The 24,350-nt window shown below is 53.5% G+C and overlaps 1 protein-coding gene across 4 annotated transcripts in view; it reads right to left on the reverse strand.

Moving 5' to 3' along the window:
• The window catches only part of KSR1 (kinase suppressor of ras 1), a 164,191-nt gene that overhangs the window by 22,226 nt on the left and 117,615 nt on the right, over nucleotides 1-24,350 (reverse strand). For 2 of the 4 annotated variants that reach the window (XM_066363751.1, XM_066363752.1), the window contains exons 4-14: nucleotides 22,815-23,274; nucleotides 20,139-20,143; nucleotides 17,520-17,580; nucleotides 13,832-13,915; nucleotides 11,977-12,038; nucleotides 11,767-11,879; nucleotides 8,163-8,331; nucleotides 6,054-6,095; nucleotides 2,097-2,151; nucleotides 1,278-1,326; nucleotides 101-480 (exon numbers count right to left, since the gene is read on the reverse strand). In XM_066363751.1, coding sequence (XP_066219848.1) covers nucleotides 101-480; nucleotides 1,278-1,326; nucleotides 2,097-2,151; nucleotides 6,054-6,095; nucleotides 8,163-8,331; nucleotides 11,767-11,879; nucleotides 11,977-12,038; nucleotides 13,832-13,915; nucleotides 17,520-17,580; nucleotides 20,139-20,143; nucleotides 22,815-23,274 — 1,480 coding nt within the window. Of the gene's footprint in view, nucleotides 1-100; nucleotides 481-1,277; nucleotides 1,327-2,096; nucleotides 2,152-6,053; nucleotides 6,096-8,162; nucleotides 8,332-11,766; nucleotides 11,880-11,976; nucleotides 12,039-13,831; nucleotides 13,916-17,519; nucleotides 17,653-20,138; nucleotides 20,144-22,814; nucleotides 23,275-24,350 lie in introns of those variants that run through there. The other 2 variants (XM_066363749.1, XM_066363750.1) reach the window with 2 other exon arrangements.

A 24,350-nucleotide genomic window follows, 5' to 3' on the forward strand; every position in this document is an offset into this window, starting at 1 on the left:
CAACCTTGCACACCCTCCAGGGCTTCCACACAAATAACAGGGCCCCTGGGGAAGGGGAGGCGGAGGCGGCCCCCGCAGCGAGGGCCAGGGGTCGGGTTACCTGGTGATGATGGCCAGGTGGGGCGGGTTCATGCAGGCCCCCATGAAGAGCACCACGTTCTCATGCCGCGTCTGCCGGTAGTTCATCACCTCTTTCTTGAACAGCTTCAGGTGGTCCTGGTTGTGGCCGTCCATCTCCAGCAGGCGGATGGCCACCTCGCCGTGCCAGCGGCCACGGTGCACACGGCCCCAGCGGCCCTGCCCGATGGGCTCGCCCAGCTCCACCTGCTCGAAGGGGATGTCCCACTCCTGCAGGTACACGCTGGTCTGGCTGGCCTTGCGAGAGATGGGGCCCCGCCAGGGCCGGCGGTAGCTGGGCAGGTCGTCCACCTCGTCCTCGTCGTCCTCTGCCTCTGACTTGCCCGCCTCCGGCTCCTCAGCCTGGAAGGACAGGAGGAAGGGGTAGAGAGGGGCAGCAGATCTGGGCTCAGCGGCCTCCCCTTCCCCAGAACCCCAACCAGGTAAGGGAGGGTAGGCGTGGGGTCAGGAGGCCGGGGTTCTAGTCCCAGCCCGGCACTGTTCTGTTGCGGACAATAAGCAGGTCACTTAGCACCACAGAGCCTCAGTGTCCTCATCCACAAAATATGGGCCTTGGCCCAGGTGGGCCCCGAGGCCCTTCTCCCCGTAACACTCTGAGATCTACCTATGAGTGACATGTGATCACTCAGGAAGAGTGTTGACATCCCCTGGCATGAAGAATTTAAAACTGCATTCATTCTTTCTGGGCCTCCTTTTGTTTAAATAGAGTTTCTGACTCTCCCCTGGGCAGGAGTCAGTCTGCTAACCTTCTGTAAGACACACCTCATTGTAGGGAGCCAGGCTCAGCTGACACTGTGGTTCAAGGGTTGAGGCGGTGGTCCTGGCCCTGGCTATGATCAGAGTCACCTGGGGAGCTCTGACAACAGATGCCCGCCCCGCCCAGGACGGACTGAAGCCGCCACCAGGGTTAGGGGTGGGAACCATGGGAATCAAGAGCTTACTTTAGCCTCCAGAACAGAAAAGCAAACGGAAGCTTGCTTCCTTGCATTTCTCATCATTCTTCCCGGCCAGACATACCTGCCCACATCTGTTGCAGCAGGCACCTGGGACGGCCCTCGCCAGGGCCCAGCGGCCGTGCGCTGCCTAACCATGGGCTGGGGAGGGGGAGGAGAGGACAGAGAGGCCTATCTGTGGCTCACCTCCACGTCATGATCCTCCAACACATCTGCTTTGGGCTGGTCATCGAGCCTAAGAGTAAAACAGGGTTTGTCAAAGAGACCCTGAGGGTCGGCTACTCTGCTCTCAGCTGGGCAGGGGACTCCCCATGTGAGGTCTGAGAAAAGGCCACCGGGCTGGATCCTTACGTTGACCCACTTGGCTATGGGAGAGGCGGTCTAGATGCTGTGGAAACAGGAGGCCGAGCACAGGTCCCAATTCCCTGCTCTAGCCTCGGCCTCTCCAGACCAACCTGAGAGTGGCAGGCAGCACACCAGGCCCTTTAACGTCTGAGAACCAGTATGGAGCTTCTGAGCACAAGCACAGAACTTGAAATCCTACTGGAGAATTGGTTCTGCCATATCCTAGCTGTGTGACTTTGCACAATTTCTTAACTTCTCTGAGCTGGCTTTCCCATCTATACACTGAGGATGACAACTACTTCAACACCTACTCGGGAACACGAGTCAGGTGCTCAGCACACCGACACTAAGAAAGGGCTCCATAAGCAGGGGCTATTTTTAGTAGGTTTATGTAACTCTGAGTGCCCTTTGCCCCCCTCTTCTGGGTCAGGTGTACAGCCCCACCCAATGCTGGCTTCACCGATAAGAGGCTAATAAAACTGGTCTGGCTGAGTTCACGGGTCTAGATGATGAACTAACCCAAGGAGTTTGCCATCTGGCTGGCCAGGTAGATGGCAATGTGCAGAGTGGGAGGTAAGAAACTTAAGGGGCAGGAGAGAGATGGTCAGCTGTCACAAGTCCCCATGGAAGAGAGGGGGGACATGGCACAGGAACGCCTACCGGGGACTGTCCGCTGCTTCGGAGGGCGGGGCGGCCGGCGGAAACGCTGAAATGTCTGGAGGAGACAAAAGCAAACACGAAGCATGAGACCACATTCCCACTCCCCCAGCAGCCCCTACAGGGGGTCTCCGGGCCCTTTCCACTTGGGCCAACTTGTGCTTTTCCTAAAACTGGACATGAACGCAGCCTCTGCAGACTTGGCTTGTTCCAGGAGGGGAGTCCCGGGGGGCAAGGAGGTTGAGAGTTCTCTGTAACACCCCCACTGCCATTGCCCCGTGGTCAAACCGCCTCTTATAAGCCAGTGGTGAAAGCAAACTGGGCTAGTATTTACTGGATGTGGGCCAGACCTTCCCGCTCTGCTTGGAGGCTGGGTTGGTGGCAAGAACCCTTGAAAGTAGAGACTCCTTCACTCAGGCCGGCAGAGGCAGAAGGTAGGACTCACAGGTGCTCGTTAGGGACACCTGGCGCCTGGTACAGTTGCTGGGAATTTGTAGTGGAAGCTGGAGCACCGCCCCCCCCCCCCCAGGCTTCCAGGTTTGGTCTGCTGGTGAACAGCTGTCAGGGGGAGGAAGAAATGCACAACCCACACATCAGCTCAGGCTGACCCCTGAGCCTGGCGCTTCCCCAGTTTTAGCAATGAAAGTTGCACAGGAAACACTAGACAGACGGTCACCCCAGGGTGAAACCAATGCGTCACAGGCCAAACTCTTCATAGCTGCTTCTGCTGCCTGCCTCTTTCCGTCTCTCCAGCCCTCTACCAGCCCTCGGGGAGGCTGGGCGGGCCCCTGACTCCCTCCTTTTATCACCAAAAGGAGATAGACTGGAGGTAGCAGTGGCTCAGGCTAACCAGTGGCCTCTCCCTGCCTTCTAGGACAAAGAGCCTCCCATCAGCCATCAAACCTCTCTCAACCTCCTTCTAGAGCAGGGGTCTCAAACTCGCGGGCCACATGCGGCCCGCCGAACAATTTTGTGCGGCCCACAGACTAATCCACGAAGTTCAAAATATTTTGGATAAAATTAAGTAAGCCTAGGGGCCTACTTGTATTTTTCATTTCTCTAGCATCCTAGCTAGATATTAGCTTAGTTAACAGCAGTTGTGATGTGAACTACAGTTTCTGGTCGTTTTGTGACACTGAGTAAACTGCATGTACGATTGTGCTTGTTGTACTGATTTTTTTTTGTTTTCAACTGCAGTGAGAAAAGTGTTGCGTAACAGTTGCCTTTTGTAGACCTAGTGCGGCCCGCCAAACGGCTGTGATCTTGCTCTGCGGCCCACATGCTGAGTTGAGTTTGAGACCCCTGTTCTAGAGCTTTCTCCAAGACTATCCCTGAAGGTCATATGAACCACAGGTTCTCAACCTCTCAAGAACCTCAGAGACCATGCACACACTGCCTGACCAGGAGGTGGTGGCACAGCGGATAGAGCGTCAGACTGGGATGCGGAGAACCCAGGTTCGAGACCTTGAGGTTGCAGGGTTGAGCGTGGGCTCATCTGGTTTGAGCAAAGCTCACCAGCTTGGACCCAAGGTCGCTGGCTCAAGTAAGGGGTTACTCGGTCTACTGAAGGCTCACGGTCAAGGCACATATGAGAGAGCAATCAATGAACAACTAAGGTGTCGCAACGAAAAACTGATGATTGATGCTTCTCATCTCTCTCTGTTCCTGTCTGTCTGTCCCTATCTATCCCTCTCTCTGTCTCTGTCTCTGTCAAAAATAAATAAAAGTAAATTAAAAAAAAAAAAAAAAAAAAGGAACGAAAATGCACACATGCACCAACACCCTGTGCATAGTTTCTGGGGGTGCTGGACCCTGAAGCCTCTGTGAAAACCTCCTCACACACCACTCCCTGTGTCTGCAGACTGCGGGGTGGCTGGTGTCTCTACTCATGTAACACTGCTCCGATGTTTCCCCAAAGGAAATCACGCATGGGGGTGGGGGTGGGGGTGTTCAGGGAGAAACAGCACCCCAGGTAGGAGGGCGAATGTCTCTGAATCCCCATACTTTTCCTTAAACATGAAAGAGTATACTTTGTATTCTGCTCCAAAATGTATCCACATTTGTTCTTTTTTGTTTTTTTATTTTTTACAGTGACAGAGAGTCAGAGAGAGGGATAGATAGGAACAGACAGACAGGAACAAAGAGAGATGAGAAGCATCTATTATTAGTTTTTCGTTGCGTGTTGTGACACCTTAGTTGTTCATTGATTGCTTTCTCATATGTGTCTTGACCGCGGGCCTTCAGCAGACCGAGTAACCCCTTGCTCGAGCCAGCGACCTTGGGTCCAAGCTGGTGAGCTTTTGCTCAAGCCAGATGAGCCTGTGCTCAAGCTGGCGACCTCAGAATCTCGAACCTGGGTCCTCCACATCCCAGTCCAACACTCTATCCACTGCGCCACCGCCTGGTCAGGCCCATACGGACAATCTTGTAAGAACAAATCCTCCAATTCACTCCATTAATAGAGCTGGGTTCAGGTATAGAAAAGCCTGGAATAACCAAAATACCATGGCCTCAGGAAGATCTGTTTAACCTACAAAAAAATAAATTAGCTATAAGTAGACCTTCACAGAGCTAAATTAAGAATTAAAGTTGCAGATTACTTATAATAATGCTTGTTACTTTCAGCTGGACAAATAACTAATCACATAAATGACTTAGGGGCAGGCATATGGTCAAATGCAAAGACTAGCATGCAGTAGGTGCACAAAACAATTTCTGTGGAAGGGAATCAATGAGATTATCTTACTGAATTAAGAGTTCTTCCGTTAGCCTGACCAGGTGGTGGCGCAGTGATTAGGGCCTCAGCCTGGGACACTGAACCCAGGTTCGAAACCCAAGGTCGCCAGCTTGAGCACAGGCTCATCCGGCTTGAGCACAGGGTCACTGGCTTAAGCAAGGGGTCCCTGACTCCATTGGAGCCCACCAGTCAAGACACATACGAGAAAGCAATCAATGAGCAACTAAGGTGACGCAACTATGAGTTGATGCTTCTCATCTCTCTCCCTTCTTGTCTGTCTGTCCCTATCTGTCCCCCACTCTAAAAACAAAAACAAAAACAAAAAAAATCCTTCCTTTAAACTTTCTGCACTAAGGAAGCATTTCCAACAAATGGCCACCAGATGGTGCTATGCGACAAGGCTCTGGAAGGTAAAGCCCAATGAGTAAATCAGGGGTAGTCAACCTTTTTATACCTACCTCCCACTTATGTATCTATTAGTAGTAAAATTTTCTAACCGTCCACCAGTTCCACAGTAATGGTGATTTATAAAGTAGGGAAGTAACTTTACTTTATAAAATTTATAAAGCAGAGTTACAGCAAGTTAAAGCATATAATAATTACTTACCAAGTACTTTATGTCAGATTTTCACTAAGTTTGGCAGAATAAATCTTTATAAAACAACTTACTATAGTTAATTCTATCGTATCTTTTTACTTCTACTTTGGTTGCTCCGCTACAGCCCACCATGAAAGCTAGAACGCCCACTAGTGGGCGGTAGGGACCAGGTTGACTACCACTGGAGTAAATGAAGCCTGCAGGCCTTCCCAAACTGTAAAATAGATGCCTTTCCCATCTGTAAAATAGAGTAGCAGTTTCCTCATCATTGTGCAGAGGAAGATATGCCAGATGCTCATAAAGCACCAGCAAAAAGTCTTCTCCCCTTATTATGCAAACTGAGTTTCTGCCACCTCCTGGCTGTGTGACTCTGGGCAAGTTGCCTGCAGTCTCTGTGCAAGAGGCTAGACAGGATGGATGTCAAGGTCCCTTCCAGGAAGGCACTGCCCCCTGTGAAAGCTACTACTCACCCTACCCCTTTTCCAGCCTCAAAAGAGAGGCAGCTCTCAAAACAGGCGGTGTGAGACTCGAGCACCTGCAAGGTGCCCAGGACGTGGGCACCCAGGTGGGCTGGACAGAGGGGCCAGGACGAAGGGCAGTTAATGGAACCATGCAAAGGACTCACCTGGAAAGATAAACTGCTGTCTATGATGAATGAAGTAGGCAGCTTTAAACAGAAGAGGAGGTGAGTCACACACAGGACAGCAAATGAAGCGAAGGGGAAGGGGTCACCGGCATGGGCTTGGGAGGCGGGGACCGGTTTCGGGTTGGTGGGCCTGGGCCAAGACAGGGTGACCCATGCAGGAAGGAGGAAAATTTCTGGGAGGAAACAGGTGTTGGCAGGAGGCCCCAGAAGTGAAGGGACCTGCGCTGGAGGGCTGGGGTTCAGAGTCCGTCTCTGCGGCCACCCGGCCGCCGGGCTCTGGCAGTTCGTGCTTCTGTGTGAAATCTGCACGAGCCCAGGAGGGTAAAATACATGGGGGAAAAAAAACAATGATTCAGAAAACATTTAACAGTGGTGCTGAGGCTTCAGCAAATCAACTTCACTATCTAGAAAAAAAAAAGAAATCCCCTCTCAAGGACAAATGGGAAGGACTTGCTGGGGATCTGAACTCTGACACATCGTGCTTCTTACCCCAGTTCTGCCGCTTACAAGGCTCTGGGACCTTGAGAAGTTGGTTAATCTCTCCAGTTGTACTGTAAAAGGGGGTATAAATAACCTTCCCCCAGGTTTATCCTTGAAGATAAGCCGAAATGCTCCTGCCCAGCGGAGCGGGTGGATGGCAGAAGCGCCTTTCCCAGATTAACCACCTGGCCCGGCCAGCCCAGCCCCGGAGACAGCCATGACCGCACAGATAACAGCCTGGAGAGAGTGAGGGCTCTGTGCAGGGGACAATGAGGGCCCAGCCTAGGGACATCAGGGAAAGCTGAAACGCTTTGGCTCAAATGACAAAAAAGACTTTCTCTGTGGCTGTTGTTTTTCAAACTGGCTCTTCATTTTAGAAAAACCCAAACTAGGAGGTTTAGCAAAAGGCCCCGTTTCAGAGCATATTAATGACAAAGCAGAATGGAAGAGGAGGTTAATCAAATAGGTCATCGCTCAATCACAGGAAGGGGAGGGGTATAATCAGGATGGTGCACTAACGTCAGGAGATATCCAGCCATGTGCGTATTAAGGTAAAGGGATAGCAAAAGAGAAAAAGGACTCCTACAAAATCTCCAGTGAAGTAAGTCCCTAGGCCCCTGCTGAGGTGGGCCCAGAGAGGCTGCCAGGCCTCCTGCTGGCTGCGAGTGGCCCCAGCTGGGGGTCCCTTGGCACAGAAGAGCTGTACCTGTCCTCCTGGGGCCTGGAGCCTCAGGGGCCAACGACAGGTGGGACCTGAGCTGGACCGAGAGCAAACTGGAGCATCCCAGCCGCCCTCCTTCCTCCAGGCTGCCAACTGAAATATGCTAACGGCCAAGACCTGCTGCTAGGAGCTGCCAGGGAGGCCACGGCCGAGGCTCAGTCCTCAAACGGACAAATGGCCTTTGCCCCTCTCCCTGGGGAGGTGGGACGCCCCAGGCCTGGCCGAGAGGAGGGGTCCTGGTTCCACAGATCCCACGGCAGCCTGGACTGTGGTCGAGTCAGAGGTCGGCTCTGGTCTGGTCTGCTCCAGCACGCACACCCCTTTGGGTCCCAAGTGTCCTCGTCTACACATGGGGCCTCTGTTTTATGGAAAATGGAACAAACACTTCTGTTTAAGTAGCTTGTCCAGATCTCAAGAGCAGGTAAGTGACAAGAGGCCGGGATCCCCTCTCCCAGGCCTTCCAGACCTGCCCTGGCTCCCTGTGCTGCCTGCCATGCTTCCCGGGGGCTCAGAAGGCCCGAGCAAGTCCTGTCCAGTAGAAGCCAGGTGTGTGCAGGAGGGCAGCATGGGGACTTGTCAAGAACACAAGGTTCATGTCAGACAGGCTTGGCTTTGATCCTTATCTATCGCTTATATAGCATGGGGCAAGCCACTTTCTCTCTCTGAACCTCAGTGTCCCCATCTATAAAATGGGTGTAATAACAACATCTACCTCAGAGCTTTTATAAAATTTAAAAACAGTAATGTAATTGAGCTTGGCCGAGGGCCCGGCTCTCCGCCAGTGCTCTTAGTGGCTGTATTGTTTGACCTGGAGCCTGCTGGGGTGTGCTGAGAAGGGGCATGCAACCCCCAAACTAAGAGCCCCAAAAAGCCCGGAGGTGTGGTACCTGGGAAGTTGAACCTGCTGTCCCGCTGGCCGGGGGAGGGGTTGGGAGGCGTAGTGGCACTAGACGGGTTGGACGACGTTGGGAAGGGAGCCGGTGAGGAGGGTGTGGAGGACGTGGTGGAGGACGGATTGCTGCTGGAGTCCAGGTGGTTCATGGCTGGAGGGTGCTCCTGCAGGACCAGAGACATGGGAAGTGGGCAGGCCCTGCCCCTGCCCTGCCCAGCCTGCCTCCCACACCCTGGCCTGGACCCTCCCTTCCCCATATGAAAACAAAGAGGTCAGCCCAGGGCATTCTGATTTTACAGGTCTAATAATATTTTTTTTTATCTTTTTTTTTTTTTTTTTTTCAGAGACAGAGAGAGTCAGAGAGAGGGATAGACAGGGACAGACAGACAGGAACGGAGAGATGAGAAGCATCAATCATTAGTTTTTCGTTGTGCATTGCGACACCTTAGTTGTTCATTGATTGCTTTCTCATATGTGCCTTGACTGTGGGCCTTCAGCAGACCGAGTAACCCCTTGCTGGAGCCAGCGACCTTGGGTCAAACCAGATGAGCCCACGCTCAAGCTGGCGACCTCGGGGTCTCGAACCCGGGTTCTCCACATCCCAGTTCGATGCTTTATCCACTACGCCACCGCCTGGTCAGGCCTAATAATATTTGAACGAGGAATAGCACAGGGAGAGCCTTACCTCAGTGCCCACCCCCTAGAGGAGGACTCCTGCTCCTCTTATTTCGGCTCAAACATACTTTCCTGAGCCCTGGCTGTGACCATGCTCCCCCTCTTCATCCTCCATAGCTCCCAGCACTTTTCATCAGGGCACCTGATTTATGGTTTGTTAACTGTAGGTTATCTTGGCTGGGTTTCCAAACACTGCCTCTCCCACCACGGTGTCCTGTGAGGGGTAGGCAGGGACCATGCCTGCTCATTAGACACCCAGTGCCTGGCCCTGGGCCAGCACATAGTAAGGTTATTTAATGAATCAAATTCAGCCTTTAACAAGTATTTGTTTAGTATGAGGTACACAGCAAGTGCCTAATAGTACTCCCTCCTCTCTTCTGCTGACCTGTGAGCTAGGCTACCCAGTGGTCTGGGCTCTAGCAAGGCCAAAGGACCACCTGAGTAAGGGATATAGAGGGATTGATTCTATTTGATGTGGCCATTGTTTCCCCGACCCAAACATCAGCAGGTGGGAGAGGTATTCCTTGGTCAAAAAAGTTGGGGCTGGCCCTGGCTGGGTAGCTCAGTTGGTTGGAGTGTCATCCCAATATGCCAAGGTTGCAGATTGGATCCCTGGTCAGGGCACATACAAGAGTCAACCAATGAATGCATGGATAAGCAGAACAACAAATCGATGGGTTTTTTTCATTCTCTCTCTCTTTCTCCCTCTCTTTCAAAATCAATTTTAAAAAAAGGTGAGGCCAAGTTGAATTACATGCTCAATTCAACAGGCTTCTCTTCTGCACACCCTAAAAGCTGTAGAATGCACCGTGGACTCTGAAACCCACCCCAGTTACGCGTCTGGGCCGGGCAGCCAGGCCAGGGGGCATGGCTACGGGGCACATTTGCATCCAGCTCCTCCACACAGCACCTGCGTGACCCTGGACTAAGCACCCCACCTTTCGGAGCCAGTGAGTCAGCTATCAAAGTGGGGGCCGGCTGATGTCTCACGGGGCTGTTCATTGACTCAACATTCAATACAAGCATCTCCCTGCTGCCTGCTGTGTGCCTGGTGCCCCTGCTCCCAGAGCTCCCAGCAGGGACCGCACCGAGCCATGTCAGGCCGGGAGGAACGCTGGGAAGGCAGTGGTGCAGCCAGGGGCCCTGGGCCTTAGGCCATGTCCAGGCAAGGCTTCCCTGAGGATTTGAGTGGCCTAGATGCTGGGAAGAACGTCTCAGGGTCGCAGAAGCCCCGAGGCGGGAATGCACAGAGCCTGTCAGAGCACAGTGGGGGAGGGCAGCTAGAGAAAAGGTCAGAGAGACAGGACGGTGCTCGTGAGATAAGTGGGATAAACACACGGCCCAGAGCACAACACCCGGCGCCGAGGGAGAACTCAGCAACTGCAACCTCGTGTTCTGATAGTGGCCATCAATACCGGACATGGGAAGGCGGATACCCAGTCACCGCTCTGAGACGAGACCCAGTTCTGCTCTGGATAAGGAGGGGCTCGTGGAGGAGGGACCTTGAGTGGGTTTGGGGAACTGACAGGAGGGCGAGGGGTGGGTGTCCAGGTGGGTAGAAGTGCAGATATGCACGTGCCAAGGTGTGAATGGACATGAGGTGGGTGAGGGCTGTGCCAACAATGTGAGGAGGGGGCTGCACTCCGTGTAGCTGGAGAGGGAGGTGCAGAAACAAGGCTGGCAAGATGGGGAGTGGCAGATCAGGGGGCCTGGCACCCCACTGAGGCACTGCACCCATCTGTAACAGGCTGGAAGACAGACACTGGTGGCTGACGGTGCTGCTCCCGACAAGGTCATGAGTACTATCTTGTTATCCTTACAACATCCTGTGAATAAAGATTACCCCCACTTTACAAAATAGGAAAACTGAGGCTCAGAAAGGAAAATAAATTCACTCTAAGCCACAAAATAAACGTGAATCCGTCAGGACTCGAACCCAGGACTGTGGATCCTAACCTCTTTCCACTCCCCTCTCCATTCCTGGTGGGAATGCCATCATCAGAGGGAAAACGTGACTCCGGATAGAGAGAGGCAGGAGAGACATTAGGTCTGGAGCAGCTGGCCTCCTTTGTTGGACAACTAACAGCTGGCCCCGGCCTCTCCCAGAGCAGCCCCCCAAGCTCTATCTTCAGGGTCCCCACTGTTAAACTGGCCACACCACCTGCCTCTTCCCTCTGCCCAAACATCTACCCAGGTGGGCCTGAGCCACTGAACGAGACAGAGCCATAGAGCAGCCAGTCACCTGGCCCCTCAGTAGGGAGGCAAGTTGATGTAAAGCCCTGGTTGGGGGCTGGAATATAACATACTTGAAACACAGTCACACCCACAGCAGCTTAGGGGCGGCTACCCACTCTGTGGTCACTAGGATAGGAGTGGCTGTCAGAAGTCATCAGCAAGGGTACCTCAGAGACACCACGCACGCCTGTGCACAGGGCCCATGACAGGTCTGCTTGCATTCGTAGTGAAGCCTGATCCCAGGTTATGTAAAGAAGGCACTTCTATGTATTACTTTTGAAGGGCCGTTTGTTGCACCGTGACTAAGGTGCAGGCTCAGGGGCTGGGCCTGTCCATCACTCACAGGGGACCCAGCGCTCAGTTTCCCATCTCTCAAATGGAGGTAGCATCAGCACATGCCTCTCAGAACTACTCTGAGGGTCAAAGGAATCCAATGGAAAAGGTTCCTGACTCACAGTCAATAAAATATTAGCTCAAAAAGGGAAGGGGGTGATTACAGGCATGTAGCTATAAATGTGAAGTTTACTAAATGGCTAAAGATAGGGTCCCAGGAGGCCAGCCTCTGGCCACAGATCCAACTGCATAGTCACGTTGGACCTCCGCCCTCGGGAGGCTTTACGGAGAGGAATCCCAGGGTGGGGGGTTCTCCCGGCAGGAGCAACAGACCCTCGGGCTACTGTCCAGCTTACCTTCTTTGTCAGTGCTTTGGGGAGGGTTCCAAAATGGGGTTCAGCTGCAGCTGCTCTGTCCACTGGGTTGTTGATGTCCGAAGGGACAGATTCTGTCCTCCGAATCCTGGCTACTGAAGAGGGGAGAACCATCAGCAGGGAACAGACTGAGCTCAGGAGAGACTTGCCCGCAGTTCAGACAGCAGAGGCGGGAAAGGACGGAATACTCACTTGGAAGGAAGGATATTCTACAGGCAGGGGCTTCTTTTGTACACTTGTTATGACACTTCAACCTGGTAAAGAAGGCAGGGGTCAGTGCATGGAGAGCCACAGGGGTTCCTGGGGCAAGGCCCGTGCAACTCTCTCATGACTGCCTCAATTTCCACAAAGTCCTCAACATTAGCTCAGAAACGTAAAACTGATGTTAATACGCAGTGCTAGCAGCTACTACCACATGCCCGCTGTTGTCTGCCCGGTCCTCAGAGCAAAGCAGGTTTGATTATCCCCATTTTAACTTGTCCCATGTGGTCACACGTTTCCCTTTTTCTAGAAAAAAGAAGACCCTCCCCCCACGTTCAGAAAACTCCGGGAGACTGCCTGCACCACCGAAGGATACCCCAGGGGTGCAGCATGAGCCCCGCGGCTGGAGGGTCAGGCCTGGACAGGAGTGGGGAGGGCTGGGTTCCCGTTTTGGTCTTGCCTTGCTGCACTGTGCGCTGGGATTCTCACCCGTCAAATGAGCCCACCGCTGCACCACCGACCTCACACTGCAACTGCAGCGCTGGGCACAGGAGTCACCCTCCCCACATAAAAGGCATTACTTGAAATGGAGCTGGAGGTCCCCAATTGAAAGCCAAATGGCCGGAAGCCACAGCAGAGCTAGACTGGAGAGAAAGCTCTGGCATCTCCTCGGTGGTAAGGAGAGTCATCAGGAAAGTACAATTTATCCAGCTGACATGGAGGAGACCTATCACCTACAGCAGGGGTCCCCAAACTACGGCCCGCGGGCCGCATGTGGCCCCCTGAGGCCATTTATCCAGCCCCCGCCGCACTTTTGGAAGGGGCATCTCTTTCATTGGTGGTCAGTGAGAGGAGCATAGTTCCCATTGGAATACTGGTAAGTTTGTTGATTTAAATTTACTTGTTCTTTATTTTAAATATTGTATTTGTTCCTGTTTTGTTTTTTTTACTTTAAAATAAGATATGTGCAGTGTGCATAGGGATTTGTTCATAGTTTTTTTTATAGTCCGGCCCTCCAACGGTCTGAGGGACAGTGAACTGGCCCCCTGTGTAAAAAGTTTGGGGGACCCTGATCTACAGTCTCGTGGAAACCCAAGTGCTTTCAGATTCTTGGAGCACTCCTGATGGACAGAGGCCTGGAATCATCTTCCTAGATGTATAAATGACAAAAATGGGGCCGCAAAGGGCAAGCAGCTTGCCCCAAACCACACAGCAATGCGGGGGACAGACTGCTCACACCACACCATTCCCTATCCTTGTCCTTTCCTGTGAGAAACCACAATGTTATAAAAAATGCTGGGTTTGTGCACTCTGTATTCTTTCCTTCTATAAGCACTATGAGCCATCTCTGTTTTTACCACTGCCTGCCCGTTTCCTATCCCTTGTGTGCTAAAATATAAGGCTAATTTCAGAACTCCTACAGTTTCCAGAATAGTCTCTGGAATAATCCAGAATAGTCTCTAGAACAGTTTCCAGAACAGTCTCTGGAATAGTCCAGAATAGTCTCTAGAACAGTTTCCAGAACAGTCTCCTTACAGTTTCCAGAACAGTTCCTCTCTATCTCTGCGCAAGATACTCCCCGGGCCTGGAACTCACTTTCCCCTCTTGGTCCACCTGGCAAACTTCTCTTCATCCTTTAAAGCCCATCTCACATAGTCCCTTCTCCTGGGAGTGCTTTGCTTGATGCCTCCTTAATCTTCCTGGAGAGGGCTGGCCCCTCCTTGGTGCACTGAGCAGGATTATGAATAGTGAACTCTGACCTGACCTAAGGCCAGTCATCGAGGAGCAGGACTGTTACTAAAGTACAAGTGTGAGGCGTGCTCCCCTCCCGCCCCCCGCCCGTCACCTGCAATGCTTGCACTTCACTCCGAACATCATGCTCTTCTGGCACACGTGGCAGACCTGCGACAGCCAGGACTTGGTGGAGAACCTGCAGGGGGTGGTCACATAGAAATGCTCACATGGGCCAGGACCAGGCCTGGACAAAGAAGGGTTCCCAAACAGCCCAGGAAAACCAAGAGGCTTAGTTCCAACCCAGAGCCGCAGGCACCCTCTCCGTGGGAGGACAGGGACACCCAGGGTCCACTGCCTCCTGCCCCTGCCCCCCTAGATTTCCCAGCCATGAAGTCAACATTGTCAAAATCCCAAAGCTGGTATGGTCACTCAGGCCAGCTCTTGAGCAGACAACTAGCACCAGCAACAGCAACCAAACTGACAAGGTGTGCAGAACCCCTAACCCAGCAATTCCAGTCCCAGGACTTGATGTAACAGATACTCCCAGCGATGTCAAAGGATGTGTAGATAAGGTGAGTGGGTGCAGCATGTTTGCAGCAGCGAAAGACTGGAAATTCCCCATGCTGTTTAGGTGTACCAGCGACAGACCAGAGAAAGCACAACCGTCCATGGAACTGAGTTCCAGGCAGCCGGAAAATAAGGCAAAGATGCTCTTTTTGAGCAAATATGGAATAACCTCCAAATTACGCTATCAGGGAAAAATGTAAGGTGCAATGCTATATGATTCCATTTAGACAAAGTTTAAGTAAAAGAAACACTACTTTATGATGTCAGGTGTGAACAGTCACCTCTGGGTGGTAGCGCTGTCACCTGGGAAGAGCTAAAGATCACATTCTGGGGAACGCTCTGAATCTCCCTCCGTGTGGTGGCGTATATAGGTGTATATGTACGTAAAAGTTCGTTTGTTTGTGTACTTAGCTCTGTATAAATTATGCCTCAGTTTAAACAGGAAAGTAAGGCAAAGCATAGAACAGTGTGTATAATAGATGTAGTATTTGTGTGGCAACGAAAAAGAGGCAGAAGAATCTACTTTATGTCCTTGCTTGTATAAAAGTATCTCTAGAGGACACAAGTAACACCAAGATCAGCCTACAGGGGGAACAGGGGGACAGGAGACATGAGTAGGAGGGCCTTTCTGTATCAATACCTTTTTAGGTATCTATCTTTACATGCATTTTGAATGTATGGATGTATTTCAATGCAAACAAATCAAAATTAAAAAAATTAAAAGCACAAGAGCTAGACTGGGAGGAAGGACGGGGGCTGAGGGGGTGGTACCCTCCAGAGAGAAGCCTGCAGCCAGCCCACAGGGTGGCGAGGCCGAAGGGCAGAAAGAACTCGCCGTCTGGAGGAACAGATTTTTGAAAGCCCAGCCTATTCCAGGAACAGCAGACCGGACAGCAACAGGGTTTCAGCAGCAGCTTGTAACGCACCCATGAGCATTAGCTCACTCATTTCGTACAACCACGCCTGGGAGTTAGGCAGCTCCAGGACTCTTAGTACAGAGGCAAGGAACCAGCTTGGAGAGTCAGGTGACTTTCCTGAGGTCACAGAGTTGGGATGCTGTGCAGTGGGGGTCAGACCCCGGGTCTCTGAACTCAGAGCTGCAAGGCTTCTCCATGTGAGACCACTGGGCAGAGTGGGAGGGAAAGCGCGTGGCTCCAGGATCGGACTGCACTGGGCGTGAGTCCCGTCAACTGCTGGCTGTGGTTTGCCTCGGAGCCTCTGCAAACCGGCCCACACTCGCTCCTCACAGCAACCTGGGGAGGATCGATCACAGGTGTGCTGTGTGAATATGGAGCGTCTGGACTACGGAGGAGGCGTGTACATGTTACTGTCTCCACCCAGCCAAGAGGGAGCTCCTGGGGGCTAGGACAAGGACATCTACCACCTTAGAGTCAGTGCCTTTTACAGAGGCCTGATCGAGCCTCCCTGGGACCCACTGTCTCTCGCCCTCTGTGCTTTAATCTGTCTCGTGTCAACACCAGGGGAAGAGCAGCTGCTGAGCGGCATCTGACCTCCACTAGGAAATCCTGAAAATAGCTCGAGACTAACAGCTGGGTCTGGGCCTGAGAAGGGGCAGGTACTGGGGAGGTGGGGGGGAGGATGAGGTAAAAGCCTTGAGTCCCAGGAAGGGTCGTGGGACAGTTTGTTCCCCTATGATTTAATCAAAGACCTTTAGACCTTCATCGGCCTGGCGTGCGGAGGTCCCGGGTTCGATTCCCGGCCAGGGCACACAAGAGAAGCGCCCATCTGCTTCTCCACCCCTCCCCCCCTCCTTCCTCTCTGTCTCTCTCTTCCCCTCCCGCAGCCGAGGCTCCATTGGAGCAAGGATGGCCCAGGCACTGGGGATGGCTCCTTGGCCTCTGCCCCAGGCGGACAGAGTGTCGCCCCTGGTGGGCGTGCCGGGTGGATCCCAGTCAGGCACATGCGGGAGTCTGTCTCTCCCCGTTTCCAGCTTCAGAAAAATACAAAAATAAATAAATAAATAACAAACCAACAGGGTATCACTGTGACGGCACCTACCCGATCCCAGACCCTGGGACGGGTGGGATGGGGCGGCCTGGCAATGCCAGACAAGAGGGGCTGCCACAGGTGGAGGGAAGCAGCAGTCTGGGATAGACTTGGGGACAAGTTGTTGGAGCCTCAAATCCTCTGGGAAATCAGGTACAGCCAAGGCAAAAAGGAAAAAGAAGCAACCTGCTGACCCTGGTGTCCCTTAAATAATGCTGGCCTCTCTTGGCGACAGCCAGAGGTTAAACACTAAGTGCCCCCCACTTCTGGACACGTGAGACTCAGATGCACATCGTCCCATTTTATCCTCATGACAGGACTTGGAGGCAGTTCCATTTGCAGAGGGAGAAACCGAGGCTCAGAGAGGTTACTGACCACAGGTGTGCAGCTCATGGAGGAGAAGTGAGTGGAGTTTGGACTTGAAAGGCCCTGCTCTCAGCAGCGCTCAAATCCCCACTCGGAAGGCCAGCCTGGTTGTCTGTGGTGCTGGGCACCCCAGCACCCACAAAGCTGCACATGGGTGCCTGGGCACCAGCCACAGGCCTCAGGGACTGTCTTACAGGCTGTGTGACCTCAGGCATATTGCTCCACCCCTCAGGGGTCCCTCTCTGGGTGAGAATTCCAGGCCAGCTCCTGCACGCACTGGAGAGCAGCTCATACTCCAGGGAGAAATGGAAAGCCCAAGCAGGCTGCAAAGCTCTTGACAAGCATGCCGCTGTGTCCACGACAGCCCTGACCAGGGCAGCCGGAACAAGGCACCCACGGTGCTGTTTTGCTGTCGGCAGGCCCACATCAGCCCTCCCCAACACACATGGGCACCAGTCACTGGAAGTTGTTGGAAACCCAGATGTCAGGCCTAGAACCTCAGGGACGGGGCCCAGGGTGTGGCACTGATATGTGGACAACTGTAAGATCCACATGAGATAAAGCTGGACTCAGAAGAAGCTCTTAGCTCTTCCTCCCCAAGACCGTGACCCTGTTTCTTCTGGGACCCGTGCTGTCCCTCAGCACACTGAGGAAGAGATTCAGGGAGGTGCAGGGCAGGGCCCAACAAGTCCACAGGGCAGTGGAGGACCGGCAGAGGATCCAGAGAAGTGGGGCTGTGTCCACAGGGGTGACGGAGACAGAACAGAGACAAAGAGCCCTGGGAAACAAGGATCAGGACAGACCCCACTATGACGAACAACAGCCTTGGCATGTGTGGGTCCTCGTCCAGCGGGGCTTACCTGTGGGTCACCGAGAGCCCGATGTCCCTCCGTACCATCTGTGGGGACCCGTGCGGGAGATCTGCAGGGAAAGGGGCCAGGTTGGGCAGGCTGAGGAAGCCCTGCAGGGGCGGCTTGTGCCTGTGACCTTCTAGGTCAGAGACCACAGACTAGCTGGCACCAAAACTTACTAAACAGCAGAGAAACATCCCCGAACCCATGTCTATCAAAACAGGGACAGGACAGGCTGGACCAAAGGGGCAGCCTGGTCACCTTCACACCTGGCCTGCTTCTGTAATGAACATGACTGCCTGGCCGCTGCAGACCATTCGGAAACTGTCTTTACGCGGTTTCTGGCCTTGGTGGAAGGCCAGCTTGAGGCAGAAGGCAAAGTGTGTGAGGGCAGAGGCCTAACACACCCTCCACCTCCTGCTCTCTCAGGGAGGCACCCACAGGTCACCAGTGTGCGAGGGCTTAATTCTGGTCACTTCTTGTTAAGTGGGTGGAAGCTGTGTGACCCTTGGCAGAGGGTTTGAAGCTGGTCAGCCATGCGGCACTTCCAGTAGCTCCCTAGCTTTCAGAATGTGGCCGAGAACAACCGCTCAGACCTAGGCAGGCAGAAAGAGGACCACGTGAAGCTTGACCATGCTCCCGTGTGGCCCAGCCCCACCTGGCACTCAGTCTGAGCGAGTCTCTGAGGAGGTCTCAGTCCACGGGCTTGAAGATGCCCCTTCTGCCCGCCTTCCTAGAGGGCACCCTGAGCTCCCCTCCTAATCCTGGCTTCCCCAGTGCTTACAGCATCACAGGTGGGTGGTAGAGAAACAGCCGAAAGCAAGCCCTCACCCTCGGGCAGCCTGCACATCCAACTCCCCCTCCCTCCCCTCCTCTGACACCCCTTCCTCCCCACACTCAGCACTGCCTATCTCCTCCTGGAACAGGGGGTCTCAACTGAACAGAGGGTCTGGGAACCCTCTGGACTGGTGAGCAGAAAGTCGTAGGCTTTTCCTTGGAAAGACGATCTAGATTGCTCCCAATTTTCAGAGACCTATGACCCAGAAAGGTCAGGAACACAGTGCTGGAAGGATCTTGGCCATCTCGTGTCCTCTGAGTCAGCAGCCCTTTTCCTACCACTCCTAGAAGGCCACTGCACCCTCCCAGGTCCCCGAGTGCTAGCCTGGCACACAGCTGGTCCTCACTGGGTGCTGGTTCCCTCAGGTCGAGTACCATATCCAACCACAAGGAGAAGGGCGTGGTGGAGGTACTGACTCCTTCCACACCAAGGGGAGTTTGACCAGGACTCCAAGGCCCTCTGCTGCCCTGAGGGTGACCAGGAACCCACACTGCACCACCTGCAGCTCTCCGGCACGTCTGCCACAGGGCTGACTTCCCAACTCCGTCGGGGTCTCCCCCCACTCAGCAGCCACGGCCATCCAAGCACACAAATCTAAAACGGGTTAGTCCGCAGTCTCAGAGAAACAGACCACAGGAAAGGGAGGTTTCAGCCAGCTGTCTCTGAGCGCAACTTGTAACCAACTTGTACTGTCTGCCACAGGTATGGGACAAGAGAGGTGAGAGGGCACATGTGCCAGCACTGACTGTCCCTCATTAGACGCAATATTGGCCCTGTGGGCCTCATCCTGCCTTCCTGGCAAGCTGAAGAGGCAGCCTCACTGGTGTGGACCCTGCATCACTACAGCGGCCAGGAGGATAACAGGGCCAAGGCTGTCCTAGGGATGCAGGTGCTGGGTTCTCCTCCGAGGCTCTGTGAGGGCCCTGGAATTGTCCCCCGAGCCCCGCCTACCGCCATGCCCCGGGAGAGGGAAGTGCAGCCCTCCTTCCCACCCTACGCCTCCCCGTGGTCCTGCAGCTGGCTTCACCAGCTAAGACAGCACCTGATATCCCCTCCCACCGCTCTGCTAGACAGCTCAGGACAGAACAAAACAAACTGCTCCTTTGCTCAGGCAAACACCAGGTATCTCTGCTCTCCACCTGGACAATTAAAAGCAGCCTCCAGGCATGCTGTCTCCCTCTGCTTAGACTCAGGAGAGAGAAGCCCCACAACATAGCCAGTGCATGAACCTCTCCTGACCCTGGGGATGGAAGTGTGGACCAGAGGGGAGGGCTTCCTGGGCTTCCTCCTCCCCGTCCAAGGGGGCAGATCTCAGCCTTATTCAGAGACGCCCATCCTCCTCCTTCCAACATCCCTCTTCTGAAGGGAAAGGTCCTGAGAAGTCAGCTGGGGTCTGTGGATGGCTAAGCCCACCTACACCAGACAGGTAGTACCTCCCTCTCAGGGCTGCCGGGTTCCCATGGCAGCGCAGCAGGTAAACACTCCCTGCCAGACGCACTCTTGGGGAAGGGAAGGTGCAAAGAGCCTGCCATGGGGGACTGCCCACCCGCTGTGGCATCTCAAGGTCTCTGCTTCACAAAGAAAAGCTGCTGGCTGGGCTGAGGCCACCTCATCATGTGAAGGCCACCTGTCCTAGAGTTATTTCCTGAGGCAGCTCCCAGCACCTCTGCTTCTGGACTATGGAAGGGCCCAGTAGTCTTAGAGAGGGTCAAAGAAATCCACCCCCGATGGGGACAGCGACACAAACACAGCTCCCGGTGGCGGAGGGAACAGAAATGAATCACTCTTACCAAATCTGGAAAAGACAAAAGAGAGAGAGAAAGCAGGGTCAGGTCACCACGCTGGCTGGGCGTGCTCCCCCAGAACACCATCCCTTGGGAGGAAGTGGGCGAGGTGCGAGGACTTGGGAAGGTGTGGGACTCGTGTGGCTGAGTGAATGCGGACGTTTCCTCGATGGGAAGGGCTGGAAGTACCCTCCCTGAAGTGGGCTCTGAAGCTGCACCTGTGTCCTCTAATACATCAGCTTGTCTGAGCCTTGCCAGCCACCCAGCGGTCACTAGAGTACCCTCCATTTCACAGCTGAAGAAACAGAGGCTCAGTCTCCCGAGGTCACGTGCCCAGGTGTGTGTGTGGGGGGAGCCCCACCCAGAGCCCAGGGAGAAGGAGTGTGCTCAGGGTCCAGGCAGGAGAAGGGGCCAGTCTGCTGGAGAGGAACGCTGGGGCAGGAGGGCAGGGAGAACAGCTGGGAGAGCAGTAAGGTGACCTCCACGCAGGGCCAGGTGAGGACATGCCCTGAGCGATGCTGTCACAGGGACAAAGACTGCTGGGGAAACCTAGGCCACTTGGACTGCCCTCGGGGCTGAGGGCAGCTGTGTCGCCTAAGCATCCATGCCACTGCTAGTTCTGGTAGCTCCGTGGAGATGCAGCTCAGAACCCTAGGGTCCAAGGCCCCGCTCACCAGCTGCGGGGTCTGAGGCAATGTCATCTGTCCGGGGCTCTGTTCTCTGCCTGAAGCCGGAATGAGACCAGAGCCCTCTGAATGCTCTTTTCGGGAGAATATGAGGCAGATGCCCTGGGTCTTGCCACCGAGATGCCTTCTGATTCACCCACGCCCACGTGTCCACACAGAAGTTATCTCTGTGCTCTCTGAGACAAGAGGATCCAGAGGGAGAGGCAGGCTGCAGTCCCTTTTAGAGGAGCAGGGGCCCAGGCCCCAGCAGGACAGCCTGATCAGGGTTTCTCTCCTTGGGTGACACATGCAGAACCACCAGTGATGTCCAGGATCCATCCCATAACCCAGTGGTCCCCAACCCATTTTGGGCCACAGACTGGTTTAATGTCAGAAAATATTTTCATGGACTGGCCTTTAGGGTGGAATGGATAAATGTATCACGTGACCAAGACAAGTGTCAAGAGTGAGTCTTAGACGGATGTAACAGAGGGAATCTGGTCATTTTTAAAAAATAAAACATCATTCAGACTTAAATATAAATAAAACAGAAATAATGTAAGTTATTTATTCTTTCTCTGCGGACCGGTACCAAACGGCTCACGGACCGGTACTGGTCTGCGGCCCAGGGGTTGGGGACCACTGCCATAAGGAACCAAAGATAGACAGCCTGCACTGGGACAAGGGAACAAGTCCATCCAAGATCAGAAAAGGGGTGCTCATGCCAGGAAAAAAGCCAACTCTCAGAAGTATAAAAAAGTTAACAGGTACCCAAAGAATGCTCTCTCCTTCTCTGCCCTGCCCACAAGGATGTATCAATATGGGCAATTTTTGTAATAACAGAAACGACAATGAACTCAATGTCCATCAAGAGGGGAGGAGTTAAACTATGTAATAGAATAATATGAAAATGTGAAAAAGATGAGGTATTTTAATAATTATAAACAAATACAAAACTAAAACCTGGTTGCTTTCGAAGGGGGAACTGGGTGACTAAGGAAAAATGGTGAGGGGGTCACTTTATACTATGCATCCTTTCAAAGATGAACTACATGAGCTACGAAGTGTTTGCATTTTGGACTATGTGACTGTTATCACCTATTTAAAGTACATAATAAGAAATTAAAAAAAAATAATGTATTTTAAGATATACTGCCTGACCTGTGGTGGCGCAGTGGATAAAGCATCAACCTGGAAACACTGAGGTTGCCGGTTCAAAACCCTGGCTTGCCTGGTCAAGGCACATATGGGAGTTGATGCTTCCTGCTCCTCCCCCTTCTCTCTCTCTCTCTCTCTTTCTCTCTCTCTCTCTCGACCCCCCTCTCTAAAAAGAATTAAAAAAAAAAAGATGTACTAACATGAAGTTCTCAGCGATATCAAGGCAAGGTGAAAAAAATAGGTTATAGATCCAAGTACATGGTTTTTGATCATCATTAAGAGGTTTCAGCCAGATATTCCATTCTCTTCAGGGTACCCTTTGTTTCGGCAGGATCATGCATGGTGAGTGGAACTTTCAGGAAAGAGTGTTTGATTGCTAGTATGTCACATCTGAAAATCTTTTTTCCTCTGCCACAGGGGAACGGCCCAGACAGCGGCTGTCCTATCAGCCTGGAACCTGGAATGAGGCTGATCGACGAGGGACAGGGAGCATGAGCAAGAGATGCATCTTTGTGTAAGACCCAGAGATCCGGGGGTTATCTGTCACTGCAGCACAGCCAGTCTGATCCTGACTGACACACGGCATCGCTTCATTTGTGTGCGTGGATGCGCGTGCGTGTGTCTGTGTGGGCGCACTCTTGCAAAGAAAATCCAGTAGGATCCAGCCCAAACTGTTAAGGGAGCCTGAGGAGCGGACTGAGAGGTAGGGGCGCCTTTCCATTTTTACTGTGCATATTCTCTATATTAATTGGCTCTCCATCCTTTTAAAAACTGGGCCTGTGTTACCTTTACAATGAGAAAACTGTCGTCAAAACGTTCAGTGGACGACCAACTCCGCCTGTCTGACAGGAGCACTTACCTCAGTGGGGAGACCTCGTCAATGCGGTTCCCCAGCTGAGACTCGTGGGACTTGCTCCGGGTGAGCGTGGGGAAGCTGGGTAGCAGCTGAAAGACCTTGCGGTTGGGTGGGGGTGGCGTCCTCGGTGGCTTCAGTTTGGTGTGTCGTCGCAGCTGGGGCGTGGTTGGGGGGGTGATGAAGCTATGTAGGGCACGGGGGGTCAGCCGGCCACTGGCATGCAGGGGGATACAGGTGTCCGTGAGGCCCTCGCTGGGGCCAGGGGTTGGGAAGTCCGAGGTGGGCAGAGCTGACACGGAGACAGAGCACGGGCCCTGGGCACTGCTGCCCATCCTGCCCAGCTGGGAGCTCCCCGGGGGCCAGGGCAGGCCGGCTGGTAAGAGGACGTCTGTGGAAGGCCCTGAGCCACTTTCCCGCCGGGCATCCAATGAACTCCAGCCCGAGTCCACTTTGTACTCCCCTCCTGTGGGCCAAGAAGTCGAGTCACAGAAGGCTGGGGCTAAAGGAATTTACAGGTGAGGTGGCCAGGGCCCAGAAAGGTGAAACACCTGTCCAAGGTTGCACAGTCATCCCTTAATGGAAGGCTTCATCCACCAGCCCTTACCTGGCTTACAAAGGCCTGGCACACGTGCATTTTCTCGCACCTTTTCTCGCTGACCGTGAGACGGCCAGCATGTACGGAGGGAAAAGTGAGGTCCAGAGAGGGACTGGCTTGTGCAGGGCTCATGCTGGCAGGTCTGTGGGGATCAAGCCAGCAAAGCCAGCCCAAAGTGGGCAACTTCAGAGAGGGAAGTGGTCTGACCTTTTAAGAGTCAGGAAAGAGAAGCCGGGGGGTATAAAGGGATAACTCCACTTCGCAAAAATTCAAATGTCAGGAGAAGGGGCTCCACCAACCTTCCAACAGCAAATTGCCCGGGGAATTTGCTAGAAAAGAGATCCAGCCAGAAAGGAATCAACAGCCACCTACTTCTGAGAGGAGCCCGCAGGTGACTTTCGGCTGGCCCCACAGTGACACTCTCTCTCTCTCTCTCTCTCTCTCTCTGCCTGAGGCCCCTGAGACCTCGAGGTTCTGGGGGGCTCCAACTCAATGGCGCAGTCTGGCCATCCATCCAAGCATATGCCAGACACCAGGTACTAAGGCATAAAAAGATACATCTACTGAGCCTGAAGAGTCCAATCAGGGTGACAGACACTCGACACAGTGAGCTAGCTGTGTGCTGACCCAGAGATGGAGGGGTCTGAGGGAGCCCAGGACGAGGACTCTAAATAGCTTGGGGATCAGGGGCTCCCCAGGGGAGATAGCACCTGGTATGAGCGAGGGAAGATGTGGATGGGGCACGTGTGCCAGGCAGAGGAAACAGCACCTGCAAAGGTAGGGAGCACACGGCACCTTCTGGTAACCACTAAGCCTTCCATGCGCCTTGAGAGGTCAGGACAAGCCAGGGACATAAGAGATGAAGTTGGAGGGTCAGTCTACCTGGGGCCAGCTCAGGAGGGATCTTGGATGCCTTGCTAAGGGCATTAGGTTTGATCTCAGAG

The sequence above is a fragment of the Saccopteryx leptura genome, chromosome 2 (genome assembly GCF_036850995.1).
Source record: "Saccopteryx leptura isolate mSacLep1 chromosome 2, mSacLep1_pri_phased_curated, whole genome shotgun sequence".
In the NCBI taxonomy this organism is placed as follows: Eukaryota; Metazoa; Chordata; class Mammalia; order Chiroptera; family Emballonuridae; genus Saccopteryx; species Saccopteryx leptura.